General features: G+C 37.1%; 1 protein-coding gene across 2 annotated transcripts; it reads right to left on the bottom strand.

The window, feature by feature from the left end:
- Positions 1-10,561: 10,561 nt before the first annotated feature.
- Positions 10,562-23,411, bottom strand: LOC307154860 (cadherin-1-like). Of its 2 annotated transcripts, XM_079865029.1 has the most exons (11): positions 23,278-23,411; positions 20,364-20,478; positions 19,240-19,493; positions 18,286-18,426; positions 18,043-18,198; positions 17,542-17,686; positions 17,259-17,434; positions 17,064-17,173; positions 14,020-14,153; positions 13,816-13,946; positions 10,562-12,669 (listed from the first exon to the last, which is right to left on the bottom strand). In XM_079865029.1, the coding sequence occupies exons 1-10, from the start codon at positions 23,317-23,319 to the stop codon at positions 13,828-13,830; spliced, it is 1,392 nt and encodes a 463-aa protein (XP_079721155.1). In that variant the 5' UTR covers positions 23,320-23,411; the 3' UTR covers positions 10,562-12,669; positions 13,816-13,827. The 2 variants fall into 2 exon arrangements, with proteins under 2 accessions (XP_079721155.1, XP_079721154.1); XM_079865028.1 differs by lacking the exon at positions 10,562-12,669 and having other exon boundaries at positions 12,699-13,946.
- Between the last annotated feature and the right edge of the window lie 271 nt (positions 23,412-23,682).

Raw genomic sequence — 23,682 nt, 5'->3', positions numbered from 1 at the left:
CGTTGTGTTGACTAAACATTAGGCCTAATCCAAGTTTATAATTGTGTATCTTTTTCATATTTCTCATTCTTTAGACAGTTGTTGGAGGAGCAAGATGGTGTTGGAGGTGTTTGATGTTTTGTCAGATGAACCAGTCAGTACCAGTCATGTCAGTCCTCAACGGTACACAAAAGTTAAGGGAGTCTCAATCCTCTAATAGTGCAGTAACAGCCGTCATGCAATTGCTACACATAGGCCTAGTTGATCTCACCCAGTCTGCAAAAACATTTACAGTGAGCTCACAGTCACACACATGACATGGTCTGTCTCTGTATTGTTCTGCCTGTGTAGTTGAAGTAATACCGTCTAATATGTATTGAATGTAGCCTAAACTGCGGCTGAACCCTAGTATGCTGCTGTTCTTGAATTCATACAAGTTATTGCTTAGCTTCAACACTAGTCTGTTTTTTTTTTCCTCCGGTCTCGACTTGGTCTCGGTTTTGGTCTCGACTTGGTCTTGGTCTTGGTCTTGTCTTGGTCTCGATACCCTCTGGTCTTGGTAGTGTCTTGGTCTTGGTTTAGGCGGTCTTGACTACAAGTCTACTGATTTCTGACGGTACGGATCCACTTGTCCGTGCAACACTTCTGTCGCGCCGCACTCCACTTTATTCCTATGGGTGACGTCAAGCGACTTTAACGCGCCCACAAAGCATCCCAGGAAGGCGGCGCTTCATTTGGAAAAATGCTGCGTGTCAAAAAGCTGGCCGATGCCCATCTTTATGCAAATGAATCCGTTGAACGCTACGCGACTATCCAATAGAAGCAGAGCACATGGAGACTGGCCGAATCATGAGCCGCTGGCTCAAACCACGCCCATAGCGGTAAACTTGAGGAATGCCCATCAACTTACAAATAAGGGGAGGCATCACGACACCACGCTTCACCCGTGTCGCAAAAGTGGATCCGTTCCATGACTATCACTGACGGTACAGATCCACTTTTGCGACTCGACTGACGCGTGGTGTCGTGATGCTTCCCCTTATTTGTACGTTGATGGGCGTTTACTGCTATGGGCATGGTTTTGACAGAGCGGGAAATGTTGCGTATTAGAACAGAGGACCTGCGAGAGACTTCCCCCCCCTCTCCATATGCTCTACTTCTATTGGATAGTCGCGTCGTGTTCAACGGAATTAATTTGTATAAAGATGGGGATTGGCCAGCTTTTTGACGCGCAGCATTTTTCCAAATGAAGCGCCGCCTTCCCGGAATGCTTTGTGGGCGCGTCAAAGTTGCTTGACGTCACCCATAGGAATATAGTGGAGTGTGGCGCAACCGAAGTGTCGCATGGACAAGTGGATCCGCACCGTGACTATCACTGAGAGTTGCAGCTCGCGACTATTAAAAAAGTGCACCTTTTGTTATGAGTAAGAAGAGAGCGGCCACCTAAGGGTAAAATAGTTCAACCCGCTCATATTAAATGCGTCTCTATAGCATGCATTGTGTTTATCGTGCAATTTATAAGCGGAAATTAATTTTACGTGCATATGATACGCATGGGTAGGTTTAGTAGTGGTGTGGGTATATACGTTTGGGTAGGATTAGTGGTGTAGGCACTATATGTAGTATTACACGCAATAAAGTGGTAACATGCACGCGATAACTGCGTATCATATGCATGTAAAAACTAATTTTAGTGTATAAATTGCACAATAAACACAATGTGTGCTATAGACACGCATTTTCATGAGCATTGCATCCTCTAGTTTGTGTCTGTGAGCGCACATTCGTGACGTGCAGTCTCAAAGATACCGGGTCCCTTAATGAACAAATAATTGAAAGTATGGGATACCCAAAATATACAAACATCTATTTTACTATTTTAAACTATTTTAAACATTGTCTTTACTAACTTTCTGGGCCAGCAAGTTTCAATTACATAGAAGCCTATAGAAGCCTATGGAGGAGTGAGACAGCTTTCAGATTTCAGAAAAAATATCTTAAATTGTGTTCCGAAGATGAATGAAAGTCTTATGGGGTTGGAATAACATGAGGGTGAGAAATTACTGACAGAACTTTAATTTTTGGGTGAACTAACCCTTTAAAGCGGATAAATGATGTAATATTTCCTTCAGCTGAGATGCTTCAGATGTGCACTGTTCATCATGATGGTTTTGAATTGCTTGAAATATGATTGGAATCACTTCAAAAAAGGAAAATACAGTCCAACGTCTGCAAGTCTGTCAAAATGGCTACATAAAATTATAATGAGAACATCATATTTGTATGTTTGGGACATGGATTTAAAGGTGAGATTTTTTTGGAAATCAGGCTCTTTTCATAATTATATAAAATTTTGGTTAACACTTTATTTTACAGTGTCCTTGGTACATGTTACATGTACATGCATCCCAATCCTTATCCTACCCTAACCCTATAGTAAGTACATGTAGTTTCTCAATATTACTCAGTACTTAAATATATAATTACTTTGTCACAATGATACCTTAAAATAAAGTGTAACCAAATTTTATTTAGATTTATAGGCCAATATATAGCAGTTATTGGCTTTCAAATATAAAGAATTATCAGAATCGGACAAAATATTTATATCGGTGCATCCCTAGTTTTTTTTTTTTTCTTTGCGTTTGAGTCTTTGGACCACATCTATAAGTGAATAAGTAAGTGAATAAAGTAGATGAATTAGGATTGAATTATTATAACTCTAGCAATTTAATTACAGCCGTAGTTTTGTTTTTGTTTTTTTGTTTTTTGCAAAGAAGGAATATATTAAAATAGATTGAGGAACTGCTGTTGAAACCAGATCATTGAAAAGAGGAATTTAAACACTAAACAGATTGTTCAGATGCAATTGTGGTCAGAATCTTTAAACATTTGATTTATGTAGTTTTCTCCAAGACCAGATGGTTCTGAGGAAGTCAACACTTCTCCAGTGTCAGCATGGAGAAACATGCAAAAACAGGGGGAACAAACTGTTTTAACCCTGTGACACTTCAAATAAGGGTTACTTTAACACAATGGCAATTTAAATTCTTAAACTGGATTTTGAAATTCAATTTGGACCAGATTTTTACTTGCTCTGTAATGTTACCAAACCATCATCAGTGGTGTTACTCAGTTTCTCAGCCTCAGTTATTGAGTATAGGCTCATAAGCAGTTGTTCTGTTGTTTAGAGAGAGATGCTTCACCACTGAGTTCCTGTGGCCTCTGGTGGTAGAAATAAGAATTACACACACAGAAATAAGATTTTTAGGTTAACAAATACAACTTTTGATTTTAATGATGTATTAGCAAATGTTGAAATAACCATGAAGTAAGATTAATCAATGCTGTAGAAGTGCAGTTCATTGTTAGTTCATGTTGACTAAAGTAGGTAACTTATAAAACCTTATTGTAAAGTGTTACTGGATTTTATGCTTTAGATTAATGTAATGTCATTAGTAAGAAGGCTGGATCAAATGTAAACTATGTTCAAAGGTTTAGGACCTTTTAAATGTTTTTGAAAGCAGTCTCTTCTGCTCACCAAGGCTGCATTTATTTGATCAAATACAGTAAAACTGTAATATTGTGAAATATTATTGCAATTTAAAATAACTGTTAAATTCTATTTTTTTTTTTTTTTTTATGAATTTATAAAGTGTATCACAGTTTACATAAAACTATTAGGCAGCACAGCTGTTTTTATAAATTTATAATAATCATAAATGTCAGAAACACAGGGTTAGGACTAGTGTGAAAACTTGAACACAGTCAAAAAGGTGAAACCAAATGCAGAAAACCAGATGACAGATCTGGGAAATATCTTCAAATCTTTTATTTGATTAAAAGGAACGTCCAAACTTTCCTAGGATATATTAAAAAAAAATAAACTCCAAAAAATTTCCACAAATAGTTAGACAACAGTTCCAAAAAGTAAATCCAAAAAAGTCCACGAAGTAAATCCAGAAGGAATTTGAAAAAAGTTCACAAATAGATCTGTGAGAACTCCAAACATTTCAAAGAGCAAAAGTCAATAAAACAAAACAGAGGAACCATACCAGGTACTAGTGGTGTTACATTTGACACTGAAGCTTCAAAGCACATATCGAGTATGCAGTGCAGTTTCACATGAATTTCTTCACGTATTGTCAGAGAATGTATAATAAGGGGAGAACTTCCACTCTATGGAAGTAAAATAATGCCAAATGTTTTTGAAACAAAAAAGCCTGTTGAATTGCACTTCTTGTAACAATAGGCATTGCATTAACCATGGTTGCATTTTAATGCATCGTATTTTTTAGGGCTTGCATTTTTATGGGCTGAAATTCAACATGGTTGAATATTTAAGCTGTGAATATTTCAATTAAAAACATTTCAAACACATTTTCATTATTAAAAATTCAATAATCCATATTCACCTTTCATATTTCACTTTCCAAAATATTCAAACTTTTTAAAAATGCAACCTATAATATTCAACAGGCAATTTTCGGTCCATTTTATTTCGCTTTGCAAATTCGCTTCCACAAATTCAGTGGTTCAAATTTGACAGTAAATTCAACATTGACATCCAGGAACTGCAGGAAAAGCAGTAGATTACCGAGCATACTCTCCATCTGCTGTTAGTCAATCTCACCAGCAGGAAGTGCAAAAGCGTGTGTTGTTGACAAAGACCAGCAACAGTTAGAGCAAGCCATTCATACATATAACTCATTTACCGCAATGTAAGTGTATTTGTGATTATTATGACAACTGTTTTATGTTACTTTTCCTGTAGCCTACATGCATCTTTCTCTACCGTGAACAAGATTATAATGTTATTCCCCGATGCGGATGTACAGATCCAATGTTAAATTGTTGAGGTTGACATATATTGCTCTTGGTTGTTTAGTTGCCTTAACTTTATATTGTGGTGATGTGCTGCATGAAGGCTATTATGGTTTCCCTCAATACTTCAGGATTCCCCTACTGGACATATAAAACGCTTAACGTATCTTAATGGACTAATTACAGTGATATAAACATAGACAGTATATAAACTGGACACAGCGACCCCATAGGTTTCAACGGAGAAAAGTGAAGTCAATTAGAAGCACTCACTTCCTGATGGCTGAGCGTACTGCGCAGACTCAAACTGAGCTTGACGACGTAGATGTGACGTGAGCAACCCGTCTGACTTCTAGTAGCTGTGCCAAGAGAAATCTGAATCATTCCCTTCCGAAACTTGCAGAGACGGAGAGTGTGAGTAGGGGGTGTCCATGAGCTAGGAGCAGGAGCATCTTTTGCTAAGTATTCTGATTAATTATTTTGTCATTTTGACTCCACGTCCCCTCGATTGCCCGCGAGCTTCTCCTTCTGTCCATACGGTAATCTCTCTACTGTGCGACAGAGTCGCGTGGTTATGACGCAATCGTTAGCCTATTTTTACAAAAACTGCTTCTACGGGGCCATAACGTAAGATACAAGGTAATGGAGCCTTTTGTACATTTTCGTGTTTCTTTAGAAATAAATAATGGACAAATGGAGTCTTTAAACGCCTCAGATGTAAAGTTATTCGCCGTCAAAGTGACGCCAAAATGAATGGGAGTCAATGGAATGCTAACAGTAGGTGATGGTCTGCTAATCAATGGCGGTGCCCGGGGAAGCTTCAATGTTTTCCGAAACATTGGCCCCCTGGATATAACAGACCAAACTCGCAGGCAAGCAGATGGACATAGAATAACGCGCAAAGCTTAATGCTGAGCATTTCCCACTGATAGACTGGCATAAACTTGGCTTGACGTTGGACATTCGCACATTTAGGGATCGTCTCTAAAGTGTATACGACTTTGGTATACACGTTTCTAACTTCAATAGCATTTGAATAGAACGACTTATAGTCATAAAACCAACTGTAAAGTGTTCATGTCAGGCATAATGCGCTCCCTTTGGATTTTTGATATTTATTCAAATAAATTGAAGTTTGATATTGAAGTTAAAAACATGTATGCCAATGTTGTATGCAACTTTAGAGACGGTCCCTAAATGTGCGAATGTCCAATGTCAAGCCAATTTTACATTTAGGCTACATTTAGTCATTTAGCAGACGCTTTTATCCAAAGCGATTTACAGATAAACTAACAATAGGAGGACAACAACAATATGCAAGTGCTATGACTCTTCCCAGTTTAAGCTAATGCAGTACACGTAGGCATACTATATATATATATAGAGAGAGAGAGAGAGAGAGAGAGAGAGAATGAACAGAACAGAAGAGAAGAGAAGAGAAGAGAAGAGAAGAGAAGAGAAGAGAAGAGAAGAGAAGAGAAAGTGTTAGTATTAATTGATCAAGTGTTGATTTTGTGCCAGTATATCACCAACCGCTCAGCATGAAACTTTGCGTGCTATGTTCATATTCTGAGTCCATCTGCTCGCCTGTAGCCTATATAGTAGCCTACAGCCTACATCCCCAATAAGGTGTGAGTTTGGTCTTTCATATCACTGTATTAGTCCATTAAGCTACGTTAAGCATTTTGTCCCGAAGGAAGGGGCATGCTTGAGTATGATGAGGTATTGAGGGGAACCGATTATAATCCCATTCATGGTAGAGAAAGCTGATGACATGTAGGCTACACTGGGAAAGTAACATACAATGAAGTTATTGAATGAAACATAAACACAGCTTTTGTGTCTTTATCATCTTTTCCGCATATATACTGACACAGATAATCATTTTCATTTTATGAATGAATGGCTTGCTCTAACTGTTGCTGGTCTTTGTCAACAACACACACTTTTGCACTTCCTGCAGGTGAGATTGACTAACAGCAGATGGAGAGTATGCTCGGCAATCTACTGCTTTTCTTGCAGTTCCTGGATGTCGATGTTGTTGAATTTACTGTCGAATTTGAACCACTGAATTTGTGGAAGCGAATTTGCAAAGCGAAATAAAATGGACCGAAAATTGCCTGTTGAATATTATAGGTTGTATTTTTAAACAGTTTGAATATTTTGGAAGTGAAATATGAAAGGTGAATATGGATTATTGAATTTTGAATAATGAAAATGTGTTTGAAATGTTTTGAATTGAAATATTCACAGCTTAAATATTCAACCATGTTGAATTTCAGCCCATAAAAATGCAAGCCCTAAAAATGCAATGCATTAAAATGCAAGCATGGTTAATGCAATGCCTATTTTTTTCAAGAAGTGGAATTCAACAGGCTTTTTTTGTTTCAAAAACATTTGGCATTATTTTACTTCCATACACTCTCAGTAAACTTCCGGCTTCTGAACTGGTTGCAGTTCCACTCTGGTTCCATATGAGGGCGCTCACAAGACGAGTGCAGAATGAATGGAGGTCTATGGCGCTATACCCCTCAAAATCCACTTTTCTCAGGATATAATTTTTTGTCTAGTAATTTGAATGTTGTATTCGAAAAGAGATGCAAAAAAATTACACATTGCTGGGTGTTAGATTTTTTAGAGTCACTTATTTGCTTTAAAAAGTCTTTTAAAATGTCAATGACGTCATACACATCGTACGACCAGAGATACTGCTTTACGGCAAACACAGTTGACACAGGTAAATACACGTGTTAGAAGAGTTTCTGTTTTGTTGTTTTAAAAGACCACACCTAAAATACACAAACACACGATGCCATCAAGCAGTATCTCTGGTCGTAATCAGTCCTTCACTTACTAATCAGCGTTCATTAGCAGAATGTTAGCGTGTTATGGGCAACAACAACTCAACCTGTAAGAAATCGAAAGGACATAAGTACTCGTTTATTCAACTTTCGACCTATAACCCATGTTGAACTTGCAAAACCTACAATTAAATCTAAGATTTCTCAACGGCAATGGGGTGAAAGAGACGAATTTAGCTTTCTAGCTCCATAGACTCCCATTCATTTTGCACTCATGGGTGATCGCCCCCAGTGGAACTCTGGTGGAACTACAACCAAAATTTGGTACAATAGGACTTAATAGGGAGTGGCCAGGCTCTCCGTAGATGGGCTCTGGTATTGTTTTCAGAGAAACACGTGAATGCTTCACTTTGCGTGTCAGAGTGTTTGAACCCAGACCACTACTCTACAGGTTTTTGGAAGTTTAAGTCCATTTACTAACATTTTTATATATATATATAAATAAGCCTATAGCCTATGTTACATGATCATATATTCTGACACATAAACAGCATAGAAACTATAAAATAATTAGACCAACATTTACTTGCATCAATCAACTAAATGGTTGGTATTTTTATAATTAGTATTAATATAATTGTTACATTTAATTTACTAACACACTTTAATATGTGAATTATATTATCAGAAAACTGAACATTTAGCGTTGTCAGGCTTTTATTTGAGCTTAATGGATAAAACAACAGCGCTGCGCACTCAGCTGCTCATAAACATGGCTGCTATAAATTTGCCACAAGATGGCGCTGTTTTCAACACTCTTGATGCTTTGAATCTTTTCCTGAAACATTCAGGGGAAAGCCCCAGTGTTTCATGAGATTTCATTTGCCCATCACTACCAGGTACACAAACTAGATTTAGATAACTCCAAAAGAGGCACAGCAAGAGAATGACCTAAGCTGTGTCCCAATGTGAAGGCTGCATCCTCCGAAGGCCGTATTTGAAGGCCGATTGCGTCACAGCGGCGCGACGAAGGACGTCCCAATTCAAAGGCTGCATCCTTGGAAGGCCGTATTCGAAGGAAGGTTGCGTCATCACGCCGCGACAAAGGCTACCCTGATTCAAAAGCGACGCCAAATGCGGCCTTCGTTTCCTCGTGAAAGGAAGGATACATAAATGGACACTTAGCGGCCTATCCTACCCTACTCTACCCCATAAGTCATTGCGCGCCGTTGACAACAGCATTTATTTATTTATTTTTAAAGGCGGCCGAGACTAGAGATCGGTGGTGGACAGCAAATTCACATTTAAATGTAAGTATTATGTTTTCATTTACTCAAATAGCTAGCGAAACCAGAGTTAAAGTTTATTATAAACTTCATCTTAACTCCTTCGTCACCATTGCGTGGCTTCATTTGTCAGGTAGTTTTAGGCAAAACTTGAGGTAATAACGTTATTAGTTTAACAACCTATTTGTAATATTTGCACTAGTCTATCTCACTTGTTTATTATAAGAAATATCACTCACCCTTTAAAGCCTAAAACAATGAGAAAAGCAGTAGATAAGGCAATGGGGTTTCACTTTTATGTGTTTTTGTAGTGCTGTCATGCAAGCTATGTGTTTTTAACCAAATTTGAGTATACAGAAATATTAAAGGGACACTCCACCCATTTGCATTAAGCTTTGCATTGTTAGAAACCCAGTCATACTATTGAATGGTTGTGCAACACTCTCTCATTTTCCCCTGAGACGGGAGAAATCCGTTATTTACCTCTTACACTTCCTTCTACAATGACGCAAAAATCGTCATTTTGCGTCATTGTAGGAGGAAGTGTAAGAGGGGGGGATTTCTGTTGAGACTACAGACACTCGTTCCTCATCTTTCCCAGGGGGCGGGACCCGCTCACGCTACAGACCTATTACAGATCAGTGGGTGGGACTTTACTCTCTGAAACTGAAAGCAATATCCTCCATCTTGTTTGAAGCTAAGCTAACAGGCGCTGTGGAGACAGATGTAAAGTTATGACAATAGCGGAGGAGAGTCCTCAATATGATATAGAGGAAGAGGATTTCGGAAGTCTGATGCTTGAATCAGGTGTTTGTGGCTACCTTTACAAGCCGCATTATAGCGAAGAGCAGCCGAGGGAGAAGACCTGCCTGCCGCGGACGAGGAGCCCGGACTGGCTCGAGTTCGGGTGGACTGGTGGCGCCGGTGATCTCACTATGCAACTACGAACCGCTACGAACACAGAGATAGAGTCCGTCTGCAGCTAAGAATTTCAACGATGACAATTTCTCCTGGACGAAATCTCTGAATCAGACGAGGACACGGACGTTTGTGTTGAGAACTATCCTAGTTTCGCACCGCATATGTTCTGACTGAACATCCAGGTACCATGCAATAATTCACCTTTTCGAAAGAAATACAAACGAGGAGTAATGCACTATTGAGTTCGCCAACTAACTAGACATTTTGTGTGAATGTGAAATTAATTTCAAGCTCTGGTGGTAGCTAGCCTTGTAGACGGAAGAGTGATTTCTCTTATAGGCAGATATGCGCTTTCTGGATTAGTGGGAGTGGCTTGCGGAGCTGTGCAATGTGGTGCATTGTGGGAGTTGTTGTCTTTCATACAAATGCATCCTGAAGTTATTTTTTGTCTTTCCTCGGTCACGAAGGCACCAAATTCAAAATTTATTTTACATTTCAACTACATATATGACCCACTTTAAATAAAAAACAATGTTCAAATGGGTGGAATGCCCCTTTAAGTATATTTTGCATGTCTTCATGTGTCATATTTTGCATATATATATATATATATATATATATATATATATATATATATATATTCTTGTTGAACTTTTTTTCACTTATATTTTTTAAAAGGAAAAAAAATCTGTACATTTATTTATTTTTATGCAACTTTAAATGTGTAAATAAAAGAGAATTCATTGCTCTGGACATTGTTTATTTTTGTAATGACAGTCATAATTTCTACATGAAACAAATTCTTCTACACATTTTTTCCCCCAACTATTTACAACATACGTTAAACATCTCAAAATCAACATAAACATTTACATTTACAGTACATAAAATAAGAAAAAATTATGTAGACTTTTATTCAGCTGAGTGGGAGACCCTGGTGTGCTGCTGGACCGGGATGGGCTCCACAATAGAGACCCTGGTAAGGCCTCCTGCTGGTGGGACATCATCTGGGATGCTCTCCAGAGTGTTTAAGTGCATATTTTGACTATCCACTAAGTTGTCTACCAACAGGTTTGCAGGGCTGACTCATGGAATAAATATTGGGATACTTTATTACACTAAAGTACTTTTAATAACCACTAATACCGCATTGGGGAAAAACTACTAGTCATATATTTCAAACCTTAGTTAAGCAAAATTATCTTGCATACTCTAATGTACTTAAGGCATCAAGAGTAAAAGTAAAGGAATTCTTCAGGAAAAAAACCTTGTCAGGGTTTTTATGATGTTTTGCATTTATATTACTACATATGTTGCATTTTACTTCTGAATATTTTCAAGGTTGATACATTTAAACTATATACTTTTGTGTAGTTTAATGTAAAACAATGCATCATATTGTAAAATAACAATTTTGTAGTGTTGCTGTCCTGTGTGGGAAAATTACTTAGAGTATTAACGAAGTATGTAGTTCCTTACATACCACCACTGGTTATTTTGAAAATGAAAGTAACAAAATGTAGGCCTATTGTCACAATATTAACAAATTGTTGCTAACTACACCTCCGCATCTGAAGCGCTCCGACCGGTCTAGCCTACGAGGATTGTTCTTGTCGCCTAGCAACAGTGACTGACAGCTGCCGATGAAGAGCGGGAGTAACATTCGCACTGGACTTTTTATATTCAACTGGGTTTTATATTTAAATAGGGTTGAAAACCTGTGTAAATATATTTACCATGGTTCATTTATGTGCATAATAAAAAGAATACACTAGCCTACAAAATCGCATCAAGGTAAAATATAAATGAACATTTGAATCTTCGGCTAAGCCGAAAGTACATGACCTGAAACATCCTTAATACCATGTCCTCCAGTAAAAATGTAACACATAAAAATGACAATAGCCAATTCTGGCTCCATAGCTGTTTACTCAATTATATCAAATGAATTATCAGGATGGCAGCATACTCTCGCACCGTTGCTTGGCACCTGGAGCGGTAATCGGGAACACCTGGTTGCGCAATTAGGAAATCCTACGGAGGCTACATGGTGCGTCCTTCGGAGGACGCAAAGCTGCATCATTTGAAGTCAATGGCCTCCGAAAGAGGCAGCCTTCACATTGGGACACAGCTAGAGTGAGGGAGAGAAACAGAGCACAACACAGGGCACACAAGCATTTTCTCACAACAGATTATATTATATTATGTCACATTGAGTACTACTACGAGGTTCATGATTTGATTGCTGCTACGGACTTCCTTTGACAGGAAATATATATGTTTGATGACTGTCATCTACAATTATTGGGTTTCGTTTACCATCAAACCTCCACATCATTTGACTCCTTAAAGACAATCAAGACTTGCATCTTACTTCAACCCATATACAGAACTATACAGTTTATATATTTTTGTGTGCTGGGTGTTTTTGCAATACTGTTTGAATGTTGTTTCTTTGTTTTGAGTCTATTTTGGTGTTTATATAAAGTTCACAAAAGGTGCTTACATTGCTGTTTTTATTTACTCATTGATTTAAAACATGGTGATGCTTATGACCCTCCCTACAAACAGATTATTAATTAGCATTTACTCAGAGTAGCACGTGTTGGTTATAAAATGGTTACTTTAACATAATGGGAATTTCCTAAACTGGATTTTGACTAGTTTAGGAAACTAACGCTAACCAGATTAGCAAGCTTCAATTTGATTTGCTCTGTAAGGTTACCAAATCGTACAGTTAGTCCACATCATCAGTGGTGTGACTCAGTTTCTCAGCCTCAGTCATTGAGTATGGGCTCATAAGCAGTTGTTCTGTTGTTTAGAGAGAGAGATGCTTCACCACTGAGTTCCTGTGGCCTCTGGTGGTAGAAATTAGAATAACACACACAGAAATACAGATTTTATGATTTAAATCAGGGGTATTCAACCACAGTTTCACCGGTCTCTATATTTCCAGTTCCATACGATACTTTTTTTGGAACATTTTTACATTTCTATTGAGCCAGCCATAATACTTGTAAGAAACATATTTGGCTGATAACAGAATATATCCAAAATTGTAACATTAAAACAAGCATTTTCTGTAAAGCTTTTAAACCTCTGCTTGCATTTGCAGTTTTTTTTGCAGATGTTTAACACGTTTAGCCACATGCATGCTGATAGGCCCAACTGGGTTTACTGTTAGTTTAACTGCATCTATTGTTCTCATTCACTTTGGATAAAAGTGTCTGCTAAATGAATACATGTAAATGTAAAATAAAAAAAAATCCTAAACACTCAAAAAAGTAATCAAAGATGAGAATCTAGGGCCCTGAGAGCCAAAGAAGTGATGTCTAAGAAATTATACCAAAAATGAATTAACCAAAAGTAATTGTTTCTCCCAACTGGGGATGAATATAAATTCACAATTCACACACACACACACACACACACACACACACACACACACACACTTTGAATATTGGTGTTATCATCTGTAATAAATTGCTTATACTCTATAAAGAAAATATATTTTTAGTATTTAGTATTAAACAAATCACTGATTAAACATCAAGATCTACTGGATTAATTGATAGTCAAATGTATTCAAATGAACAACAGATGCAAAATAGAAAGTTTAATGTTCTTAACATTATGAAAGGCAATTACTTTATAAGAAAAGTAAATAAAGATTAAACATTAAAAGAGTGAAAAAGTTAAGTTGTGATTTTGAATCTTGTAATAAATCAACAGAACAGATTCTGAAATGTTTGAAAAACAGTACATTTATAATGATCTTTTGTGAGATTAGTATTAAAAGTTTTTTAAAATAGGAAAATCAATTACTTGTGAATTTAAAATTTTGTAATAAACCATCTGGCTGTACATTATCATTTATATAACAATGATTACAGCAATGTTAAGATGACGTTGATGTAATCAATGTAAAATTTTAATGTTCAGCAAATGTCAAAAAAAGATATAAATGATTAATGAACTATTTAGATGTAAGGCCCTGTTCACACATTTAGCCTTGTTTACTTCTTCACATCAGGACTGGGCAAAGGGTCGACAGATGAATCTTTGCAGACAGATTGAATACACAAAACCTGACCAGGGTTGACCAGGGTTCCTGTGCCAGTTGCTGGAGGATTACCTGCACACAAGCAGACATTAAAAAAGGGCTATGACAGCAATAATTATTCTCTTAAAAAATAAACAACGCTTACCATCATCCACAGTCAAAATTATAGATGTGTATTTTCCATCTTTGACAAAGGGAGATTCTCTATCCGTAGGCCTCTTGACTTTAACCATTAAATTTACACTCAGCCAGCCAGCAAGATCACTGCCAACTTTATTCCTGGAAGGAACCAAACACACAGGTTAAAACTAGAAATGTTCAGCAAGAACATCTTAATGTTAGTTTGACAAAGTCTTATCTGGTAGTTTAAAATCATTTGATGTTCAAAGGATATACAGGCATGCCGTAATTTGAATGGGTAGAAGAGATTTAACATTGGAAGGTGTTACGTATTCCCAGGCTTTGTGGTTCGTTTGTTATGTTAATTGGACTTTTAGTTTGCATTTCATCCTTTTCTGTTCCTGTTTCCAGTGTGCCATTTTTGTAGTCCTTTGTAGTTGTCAAGTTGATTATTTCTGTGTTCATTCACAGGCGTGTCTTCTTTTCAGTGTTTCTTATTGTAGCGAGCAGGGCAGGGCCAAGAGCCGTGGGAATATAAAGCGTGTGCTAATGAGCGTGTGCTTAAAGGGATGGTTCGGAGTAAAATCAACCTAGGGTCCTTTGCACCATGACCTCGAGACAAAGAGTACCCCCCCCCCCATCCCCCCCAGAAGCCTTTTTTTCCCCTTGGTCGAACATTATTAAAGTTAGAGCTTATTTAGAGATATCAGCCGGATGGCTTAGTGCAGGCGCTAACGGATCCAAGGCTGTATCTCGTAAATTACTGCACTAATAATGCCCAGAATGGTACCAAACTTCTACAGTAGCACAAATAGGTTCTGTACTCATAAAATGAGGCATTGGAAAGTTTGTACATCAGCAGTTTATTTAAATAATACTTGTCCGGAGGCTCATGCTACCGCTAACCCGGACATCGACGTCACTTCAGTGGTTTGGGAAAAGTGGTTGGCTCGAGGTCATGGTGCAAAGGACCCTAGGTTGATTTTACTCTGAACCATCCCTTTAATGAGCGTGTGCTAATGAGCGTGTGCTAATGAGTTGTAGATTTGCTATTATGTTTATTTTGTTATTAAACTCTTTGCATTTAGATCCAGCTCTCTGTTTGGTCAGCATTAAAGAAGGAATATAGGCAGGGTGGCCAATGGCTGATGAATTGAGAATTGACCGTCCATAAATACTTTTTTACTGGCTGTGAACAGGCATTTATGACACTAAAATATTAGATACCAGTTAAAAAAATCTCTATTCAAATTTTGATACCACAGTTAAAACTACTAACCTAAATAATATTAATTTAAAACATTATTAAAGACAAGTAAATAGTCAGTAATAAAATAACAAAGATACAAATGAAATAAACTGTTTTTCTTATAGGTCTAACAGTAGTAAAGTAAATAGTAAAAAATCTAATGTAAAATAACACTGCATAGTCTTCACTGTATAAATTAAATATTGATTAGTCCATATTAAAGCTACAAAACTTATTTAGTCAAGAGCAGTGAGTGATTTTTTTTTTTTAATTTGTTGATAATATGTTTGATTAACATTATCAGGATTATTAGTGCACGGATACAATATACTGATACTGACACACATGCATTTTCTTTCTTAACTTTTTACATTCACCTAAGACATAACCGATTATGGACACTTGCAGAGACAGGCATTTTTTTACATAATGTTGAGGGAATTTGTCATTTCAAGCGCAAGACGTGAAAGACATCTCAAATTAGTATTTGAAAAGTTCATCAATGCAAATCTATAAGGTCCCATGACATGAAATTTTTACTTTCTGAGGTTTTTTAACATTAATATGAGTTCCCCTAGCCTGTATATGGTCCCCAAGTTTCTAGAAATTTCAATCGGTGTAAATCGAGCTTTTGCTATCTTTCTCTGCCTTTGAGAAAATGGAGGCTCATACGCGCTGATCTTGAATCTCCTCTTTATGATGTCATAAGGAGGAAATGTTACCTCCCCTGTCTCTGCTTTGCCCGCCCAGAGAATATTTTCCGCCCATGAGAAAATGCGATAGGAAGTAGGAACGCGCGGGTGATTTTAGTTTGTCCACGTGAGATATCATGGCTTTTGAGCGAGCGAAGCATAACAATTGCTCAATAATTGGATGTACAAATGAACACCGAAGGGTCAGTACAGAGCTGGGCTTGCTGAACGTCTGAAACTAAAGTCTGGATCACTCTCTTTGGCTCAGCTACACACCTCGGACAAGTAAGTCAACTAATGATATATAAGTGTGTTGCTTTACTGTTTATGGTTACCTAGATTGTTACACGTAGAATGTGGCTGTAACATTAGCAATGCAGTTTATGTGTGTGAATACACACACTGTAACGCGAGTGTTGTACACTTCTTTGTTATTTGGATAACCGTTTTCCTGTTGGTTATATGGCGCGTGCGATATCCGCATTTCAAGATCGCAGAGCTAGTTGTAATTGTAATAAGATAAATACAGACGTTACAGATCTCTCATGAAAAGGCAACAGTAGGTTAGCGTTAGCTACATGATAATAACTGTAAACCATCCGAATAAAGTACCGTATCCAGACATAATATTTTAAACTAACCATTCGGAAACGTCCTGCTGGAGCCGCTGAGTTGCAACTTCTTCATCCGTTGCTTCTCCATCTGGATCAGATTCTGGGTCAAACTGAAATGCTTGAATGACTGAGTGTCTTCGTGCCATTGCAATATATCCAACGTGCATGGTACCGTTGCCGCAAGATGGTCAAGGCCACACCCACCCTCCACCTCGCCCCGCCTTTCTGCTCCTCATTATCATTTAAGGCTACAGACACCGAAACGGCCCGTCTGAAGGAAGCTCATTCTGGGACTGGCTTGTAGTGGCTATTATTCTGCACCGAGGCTGAATTTTTGGAAAGAGATTTCAGATACAGTACTAGGGACCACTAAGGCCTATATTAAAGCCTACAAAAAGTAGCATGTCATGGGACCTCTATAGGATTTTTATTGTTCGCTTTAAGATCTGGAAATCTCTAAAGAAAGTAGTCAGAATTTTCAAATGGGATAATGAAATTTTCTAAAATTTCTCACATTATCTTCTCTGATTTTCCAGTCACAGTAATAACAGCTGTGCCAGTGGATGAATAACCTTCTCCAGCCCTGTCAGTAGCTGCAATTAACAAAGTATATCTGCACCATTTCTGAAAAGAAAGATGTTTTCTGGTGAGTTTGTTTACATTAAATAATTATTCTTCACCAATGTGAGATCCAGTCATCATTTCTCACCTCTCTGTCCAAGCCTAAAGCATTCACACTAATTCCTCCAGTAACAGAGTTGATTGTAAACAGGTTTGGTTTTGGCAATTCTGGATCTTGCTTGACGATTGAGTAACTGATAACACCATTGTCAGTATTCTCAGTATCATCTGCATCAGTGGCTGTGACTGTCATAAACTCATGACCTTCAGTGAGAGAAGAAGAAAGACTGATTCGGTGAAACTGAAGAGGCATTTAAAAAAGAAAAAAACTGCTAAAACCATTTTATTAAGAAACTGCATCATACACATACCTATATCAGAAGCTTCAGGAACATTTCCATTGAATAGATTTTGTGTAAAAACAGGCTTATTATCATTTTGGTCCAGCACATATACAATAATTTCCATTGGCGCTTCTGCAATATTTATATCAACTCCAGTCGCATGAGCTACAAGCTAAAGACAGGAGAAGAGATACAGGCATTATAAGAGACAAATATCTGAGGTTGTTTGGAAAACACAATTAAATAAATTAAGAGTGTTATCTTTTAGTACATGTCTGTTAGCTTTAACACATCAATATGCAAGTGTAGTTGAAGTAAACTGACTTAATTTTTACTAGATATACACATTTCAAAAAATCCATCCTCTCTGTAAACACATGAAAAGAAAAGCCGTTTTCCAGGGACTTTTTATCTGATTAACTGAGGACAGCTTTGAAAGAATTAAGAATGAGCAGAAAATCCAACACTGGAATACACTTAGATCAGTATCTGCTGATTTTAAAAGTTGGAGACTAAAAATAAACTTACTCTGTATGAAGCTTTTTTTTCTCTGTCGAGTGGTCGAGTCACAAACAGATTCCCTGATAATCTTTCTATAGTAAAAGTCCCCTTAGGCTCCTGATCCACTCCTTCACCTGTGATCTTGTATTGCATCTGAGCTTCCTTAGAATAGTCCGACTTTATCTAAATACAGAAAGCAATAAGAGAACAAAGTCAATAACAGACAAACCTCTTTCTCGTTTGAACTTTCCCTTTATGACTTTCTCTCACCTGGACCAGTTTCTGTGGGAAAGGACCTCTGCCATTCTCAAGTACATTGAATGGAGGAATAACCCAACCTCTCTTTGCTCTCTTCATACCCGTTGAAGGCTTTGGAAACATCAGAACCAGATCATCAGCGGGAGATTCCATCTGAAAATGTAAGTAAAAGACAATGAGCAACAAAATATTTTTTGTTTACAATTAAATACAGCACACAAACCATCAAATATCTGGATAATTTTTGCATCTCAAAATGTTTACTACAGCTATTGACTATAAAAATCTGTCTGGGAAATGTTTTCAATTTTTTGGGGTCCCTATTCAATAAACCAGTTTAGGTCGATTTGAGACCTCTGTACATTATTCCCTTTTATTAAATGGAGTAGGCAAGCAGGATGAGGCTGAGCGTCGTGAGAATGGCGCGCATCTCACAAAAGAGCTTCGGAAGCAGAAAAGGAGGAGCGACGACAGTGAAGGATGAGAGAGGACCAGGCCTGGACTATTTTACATTATGTTTTATTTATGTGTGGGCGGCAGTCGTCCGTGAGGGGCTTTTACTTTCGTTTTTTGTCCATTTATTTTGTGATTATTAAAGTTTTGTGAAACGCTTACCCGTTCCCACCTCCTTCTTCCCATAACAACATATCTCGCCACATGGAGTGTAATATAAAAGAGTGTAAAAGTTTAGGTAATCATAGGTTTTAGGCTTTAGCATTGCATAAATGAAACATATCAGCAGACTCATTGTGTGTTTGAGACCAATCAGAGAGAGCAGTAACAAATTATATTCATCAGTAGGGATTGGAAATTTCATTTAACACAGACCTCCAATAATTAATCCTAAACATGTACAGAAATTGAATTGTGTATTTACAGAACCATAAACCACACATAAAAAAGTGTCCAATAGAAGTCAGGCTTGTACTGTACTGACAGCAGTTTCTGGAAGGAACTTGTTTGTACCTGTGGAGAGGAGATGTTCATGACCGTGTCCATGTGATGGTCCTCATGATGATGATGATGGACACGCTCAACTCTGACAGATACCGTGTGCTTCTTGCCACTGGAGTCCCAAGCGTCCACAGAAAACACCTTGTGGCCTTCATGAAGAGTCACTTGTCTCTTCAGTGTTACAGTCCCATCCGTGTTCACATCAAACCGCTTGTCAGAGGACTGGAAGAGCGTTCTTGTTCTTCCATCGCATGCATTAAAAATGACTGTCAGAAAAAGAGATTCAATTGGCATAATAAAGCATCTTGTCACGTATGTAAACCTGGAGTGGGGAACAAGACGCTGTGTCAGTAGCAGATGCTATGGGAACACCCTCCAGGTGTGATGATGATCTGAAATAGTATTGTCAAAAGTACCAGTACGTCAACGTTGTGATTAGTCAATGAATCAGTGTTACCAAGTTGATACTTAATTATTATTTTTTTAAATCAATCCAGTACTCGCTGATGGAACGTGATATCACCTACATTGTTTATAAAGGGAGCGCTCTTTGCTCAGTTTCTGAGTATAACGTTTGCTCCATCATGCCAGAGATGGTGATAATGTCAGTGGAGTTAGTGATCTGTGCTTGAACACTTTACGCGTATCTCTGCTTGTACACAGAGATGCACACCTTTAAAAAAAGCATAGTGTTGCTGGAAATTCTAACAAAACACAGGCGGACAGTTAAATTCCTGAATAAGAAAGATCTGAGGAGCGATCGCGTGTCCTTTTGAGGCATGACTCAGCGGGAGGGTGTCCTTTATAGCATCAGCTACTGATGCAGCAAGTGAATCTATAAACATTTATTTATTGCATCCATCATTAATCAACACTTATTTGTGAGATACAATACTTAAACGTGAGTGAGACCCTTAATGTTGACTCTGATGAAAGCAAATTTAGTGGATGTACAGTATAAAATGTGATTGAATGTTGCAGATCACAGTTAAACCAGTTTAATTAGAAGAACTAGTTCATTTAGATATCTGATTGCATTGGGTAAGGCATTCATTTGCCAAATACTAAAAATATATAAACAAAAACTCCAAAAGTTCAGTTGCTTCAAGGTTTTATATAAAGAGAGCACAGCTTACCTCTTCCTAGTCTTTTTCCTCTGTGAAGGTCATCTCTGTGCACTTTAAAAACCAGCGACTCCGACTCAAAGCCTGGAGAACATGAAGACTCCTCCGCAAATCCACATACAAACACCTAATTTGAAACATATTAAATCCCTTTATGTAATATACTTGATATTTCCCATTTTTTCAATTGCTAGCAAGCATCAGTCAATACTGACACCACTTTTTAAAAGTAAATCATTTTTAATATTTGTTCTGTTTAAAGCCACAGTCTGCTTTACCAACAGGAATCTTGGCAAATCGGTTAATCTCAAGTCTCCAAATTTTCTGAAACCACTGCACAGATGTCTTAAAAATATGAATAACACCTTTTCACTTTATTGACCTTACTACCTATAGTGTTTTTAAAAAATGTGTTGATTTGAGACATTTATGACGTATTTTGGTAGTTCCCATGAAGACACTTCCGCAAATCCACAAGAAAATACCTAATTTGAAACATATTAAATCCCTTTATGTAATATATACACTTGATATTTCCAGGCTTAGGCCCAGAGAATGTGTAGTTGGCATATTCTAGTTATGGAGGCGATATGATTCTTCCCATTAGCAGCCCTGTGGCATTAGCTGTTGTGCCAATAAGGTGTTGAAAAAGTGAACTAACTATTGAGAAATGTGTCCTAGCAACTGTTAAAATTTTAATACTGCAATGTGCAAATGCTTCGGTTTCGCTGACTGTGTGAAAAGTTTTGACAGGATCACTTCACTTTTTACCAATGCATTATTGGCAATCTAAAAAAAAAAAACTACTGTATTACATGCTGCAGATAAATTCAAATAAGAAACCTAAAATAAATCAAAAACATTAAATTAAAAATTGTGTTTCTTTTCACATATGGGTACTCTTGTCCCAGTGGAACCTAATTTACAGGCCAAGTATGAATAACTACAAGCATATCACCCTGTTTGCACTCAGTTTGCAATTGTAAAGCAAACTTTTTTTTACAAAACACTTAATAAACACAATTAGACATAGCATTAGACAGATATAGCATTCAAAACTAACAGGTCTAGTTTTTCATTTGGAAAACACTGCCATTCAAAATGCCACACTCTACTGTGTATATAATACATATTTTTTAATTAGATTTTCATGTTTTTAGATTGAAAGCACAAGGGGAAATCGGCATTGTAAGGCATTTGAAAAGACTTGTAAAAATGTTCAGTTTTAATTAGGGCTGTCAAACGATTAATTGCGATTAATCACATCCAAAATAAAAGTTTGTGTTTACATAATTTATGTCTGTGTACGGAGTATAATTATTTTCTATATATAAATACACACACATGCATATATATATTTAAGAAAATGTGTTATTTATATATAAAATATTTATATATAATATAAATTATATATAATATAAATATATATACACAGTATATACATGCAAATATTTCTTAAATATATACATGCATGTGTGTGTATTTATATTAGGGCTGTCAATCGATAAAATTTTTTAATCGCGATTAATCGCATATTGTCATGAGTTAACTCGCGATTAATCGCATTTAATCGCACATTTTTTTATTTGTTCTAAATTTACCTTAAATTAATACTTTTCAAGTTTGTAATACTCTAATCAACATGGGCATGGATAAATATAGATGCTTTATGCAAATGTATGTTTATTATTGAAACCATAGTCAATATAGAGCATAAGGATGAGACATGTTTCAAAGGTCACAGATGTTTTTCAAAGAACTTGTTCATGTCTATTAGACACATAGAAAGAACAAAAAAATACCAGGTTACCATTACTTCTCTTTCTTTGCACTGAGCAATTTACTAACACAAACGTGTTTAGATTTTTGCATGACAGGGCAGCTCTTCTGAAAATGCTAAATGTACATTTATTATTTATTAGCCTATTACATTGTAGTTTGTCTCTCTCTGTGCCCATTTTGATGAAGCTAAATTCTCAACAAAACTGTTTTCATTGGTATATTTTACTGTTTCTGTTGTCAACCAACGGAATGAATTTGAAATGGTGACTGAAACGCGACCCATTAAGACATAACCAGCTCTCCCTTCCAAGATGTTAAGTTAATCTGCACAAAAATTCTGATAATTGAGCCGTCGTCTGGTGAAATCAAATTCACATAGGATAAAGACAATATCTGTGCTCTGATTTCGGCTATACTTGTAAAAATAGAGAAGCAACATAATATCTGTGCTTAACTGAATTAAAGCGCTGCTCCTCCGCGCGAGACGCAGAGAGAGAGAGCGAGAGGTGCGCGCGCGTGCTGAGAGAGCAGTACCGGCGGTACCGGTAGATTCTCAGAAACTAAATAAGGTTTGAGCGCTTTGTTGAAGGGAAAAAAATCGCTAAAGGGGTCTGCAATGTCGCTAAGTTGGCAACACTGTGTATCTCCATTTCTCCAACTAGGGGTTGGGCCACGGGTCAAACAGAAAATACGCGCTGCGTTAATCGCACGTTAAAAAAATTAGTGCCGTTAATATGATTTTGCGTTAACGCGTTATTAACGCGCTAATTTTGACAGCCCTAATTTATATATAGAAAATAATTATACAGTACACCGTACACACACATGTATTATGTAAAAACAAACTTTTATTTTGGATGCGATTAATCGCGATTAATCGTTTGACAGCCCTAGTTTTAATATTAAAACTGAACATTCATACATTTAAGGGGGGGTCAACTCCTTAAACATATGAGTGACTATAATTTTACTTTCCCAAACTCTGTCTAATTACTGATAATATAAAAACTACACAGAGGCAACAGCAACACAGATGATTTTTTTTTCTCTATTAAACATTTGATGTAAAAAAGTTCAGCGTTTTATTTCTCACTCTCACTCCTGATATATAAATCCTATATAACTCCAATATATAAAATCCTACCGTGCAAAGAAAAACAACAACTGCCAATCGCACAGTTTTCATTCTCTCACAAGTCCTTCACGGATTCCTTTCTTGTTGGTTTTTAAGATTGTGCAGCTATTTCATCGCTTGCGTTCCCCAACACACATGCAGATGGGGAGTTTGTTAACTTTATAGGGGAGTTTTATTAAGGGTGTGGCATACGGAGTGATGCAATGTGGCAAGAAAAAAAATATAACTTGACTGGAACCAATGAGGTGTAATATTTGATTTTCCTGATAAACATTGGCTGAGATAAAATACACCCCACAATAAAAGGCATGCTGGAGAGAAGACCTCAAAGAAAGAGCACAGGACATTGTCTTGCCCAAACTCTTCTCCTTCCTTATCTCTGCATCCCCCTCTCCCTGATTCAAGTCACTAAAA

The sequence above is a fragment of the Squalius cephalus genome (genome assembly GCF_949319135.1).
Source record: "Squalius cephalus genome assembly, chromosome: 3".
In the NCBI taxonomy this organism is placed as follows: domain Eukaryota; kingdom Metazoa; phylum Chordata; class Actinopteri; order Cypriniformes; family Leuciscidae; genus Squalius; species Squalius cephalus.
Note: the sequence above shows the minus strand (reverse complement) of the source record. Positions and strands in the feature narration are given on the sequence as shown.